This window comes from Herpailurus yagouaroundi, unplaced genomic scaffold, assembly GCF_014898765.1.
Source record: "Herpailurus yagouaroundi ecotype Mexico unplaced genomic scaffold, PumYag 569, whole genome shotgun sequence".
Taxonomy (NCBI): domain Eukaryota; kingdom Metazoa; phylum Chordata; class Mammalia; order Carnivora; family Felidae; genus Herpailurus; species Herpailurus yagouaroundi.
This window is the reverse complement of record NW_024412786.1, coordinates 5153828-5155700: the sequence shown is the minus strand read 5'-3', so window position 1 is coordinate 5155700 and position 1873 is coordinate 5153828. Positions and strand designations below refer to the sequence as shown.

The window sequence follows — 1873 nt, the reverse complement described above, 5'->3', positions numbered from 1 at the left end:
AGCCAGGGGAGTGGGGAAGGGGTCCAGCCTCCTGGCCATGGCTTCTTGCAAACAGAACCTGGGTGAGAGCCCCGAAGCAGGAAATTCAGAAGTCCCTCCGGGCCCGAGCGACACAGAACCTCACGCCGGCCCATCTTCCTGCCACAGGATGAAGCAGACTCTGAACAGCAGCCAGATCCGAAAGGCCACCGCAAGCCACCCCGGGGGCGGACCCGCTGGCCGTGGTTCCCGTGGGGCTGAGTGCCCTGGCCGTGTGTACCTGCTCATGCGGCATAGTGGGCATAGCGGGCAACGGCACGGTGGTCTGGCTGCCGGGCTGCCGAGCGCAGAGGACCCCCTTCTGCACGTACATCCTCCACCTGGCCGTGGCCGACCTCCTCTTCCTGCTCTGCACGGCCTCCGTGCCCACTCTAGACACCCCCCTGCTGGCCCGCGAGGTGCTGCAGAGAATGAAATACTTGGCCTACACCCTGGGCCTGAGCCCGCTGGCGGCCATCAGCGGACTGCCTCTCTGTCCCCTGCCCCATCTGGTACAAGCGTCACCGGCCCCAGCACCTGCCGGCTGTCAAGTGAGCCCTGCTCTGGGCGCCGCCCCTCCTGATGAACGCGCTGGCCTCTTTCTTCTGCGGCAAGTTCTGGCACCTCTGGGAAGTGCAGTGTTTCGTGACGGACTCTGTCTTCCGCGTCCTCATCATCGGGTCCTTCACATGAGCGACGGTGATCCCGTCCAGCGCGACCCTCTTCGTGCGGGCGCGGGGGGAGCTCGCAGTGGCGGCGGCCCCCGCAACTGTCCGTGGTCATCCTGGCCTCCGTCCTGGTGTTCCTCGTCCACGCCCCGCCCCTGGGCATCCGCTGGTTCCTCCTCTACTGGCTGGACCTGCCCCAGAGGACGAAGACTCCGTTCTCCCACTCGGCGCGCCGGTCCTCGGCCGCGAGCAGCAGGGCCAACCCGGTCCTCTACTTCCCGGTGGGCAGCCGGGGCGGCCGGGGCCTGCGGGAGCCCCTGGGGGCCGCGCTCCACCGGGCGCTGAGGGAGGAGCCCGAGCTGGAGGGGAGGGAGACGCCGTCCACCGGCACCAACGAGGTGGGGGTCCGAGAGCCGCCGCGCCCTTACGGGTGTGCGTGCCCACCCTGCCCGGTGCCTGTCCGGCCTGCCGCCGATGTCCCCAAAGGCCCGCCTCTCGCCCCGTTGGGGCCCCTCTCCTCCATGCCAAAGCCCCCCCACAGCACTGCCTGTCCCGGGTCTCGCAATGGGACCCCGGGGGGAAGAAGGAATTCAATTTCTTTGTCTGCGGAGGACCTCCCGGTCAGAGGGCACGTGTCAGCTTTGAGGCCTGGCTGCTGACGGCCGAGTCTCTGCAGAGGCTCTGCAAACAGGCAGCGGGCACCCATCACCCATCTGAAGGCGAAAGCAAGCACTCCCGGCCCCCTCCGCTCCCTACAATGACGTCTTTGTATGGGAGGCAGGATGTGCTTCCCGTGACCTTGTGGCCGAACGCTGGGCCTTGGGTATGTGCCGGGGCCACCAGCTGACCACAGGGGCGAGGGCCCCGTTCCGCCTTCCACCAGGTGTCCTGCTGACCACCTCCATGACCACCGTCTGCAGCCGGTCCACTGTGTCCGTCGCTGATCAAACTCCCGCTGGCCGTGAGCCATGAGACTGCCGCATCCTTCACGTGGCCTTGGCCAGCACTTGACCCCTGGCCTTTGCCTTTGGGTCGCCTTGCACTACTGTCCCTGGCAACCATGGCCGGTCTGTTTGCTTTCTTCCGGGAGGAAGCTGGCTGGAACCAGGAGAGCCTCTGTCTGGCCTCACTAGAGATGCACAGTCGACCTTGGTGAGGCTGTGCCCTGGGAGCTGGCGGGGGGGGGG

The 1873-nt window shown here is 67.2% G+C and overlaps 1 protein-coding gene across 1 annotated transcript in view; it reads left to right on the top strand.

Moving 5' to 3' along the window:
* The window catches only part of MRGPRD (MAS related GPR family member D), a 7063-nt gene extending 5405 nt beyond the window's left edge, over positions 1-1658 (top strand). Inside the window, 4 exon segments of the mRNA XM_040465800.1 lie at positions 185-499; positions 501-755; positions 757-1118; positions 1570-1658. Coding sequence (XP_040321734.1) covers positions 185-499; positions 501-755; positions 757-1118; positions 1570-1658 — 1021 coding nt within the window.
* Positions 1659-1873: the final 215 nt, after the last annotated feature.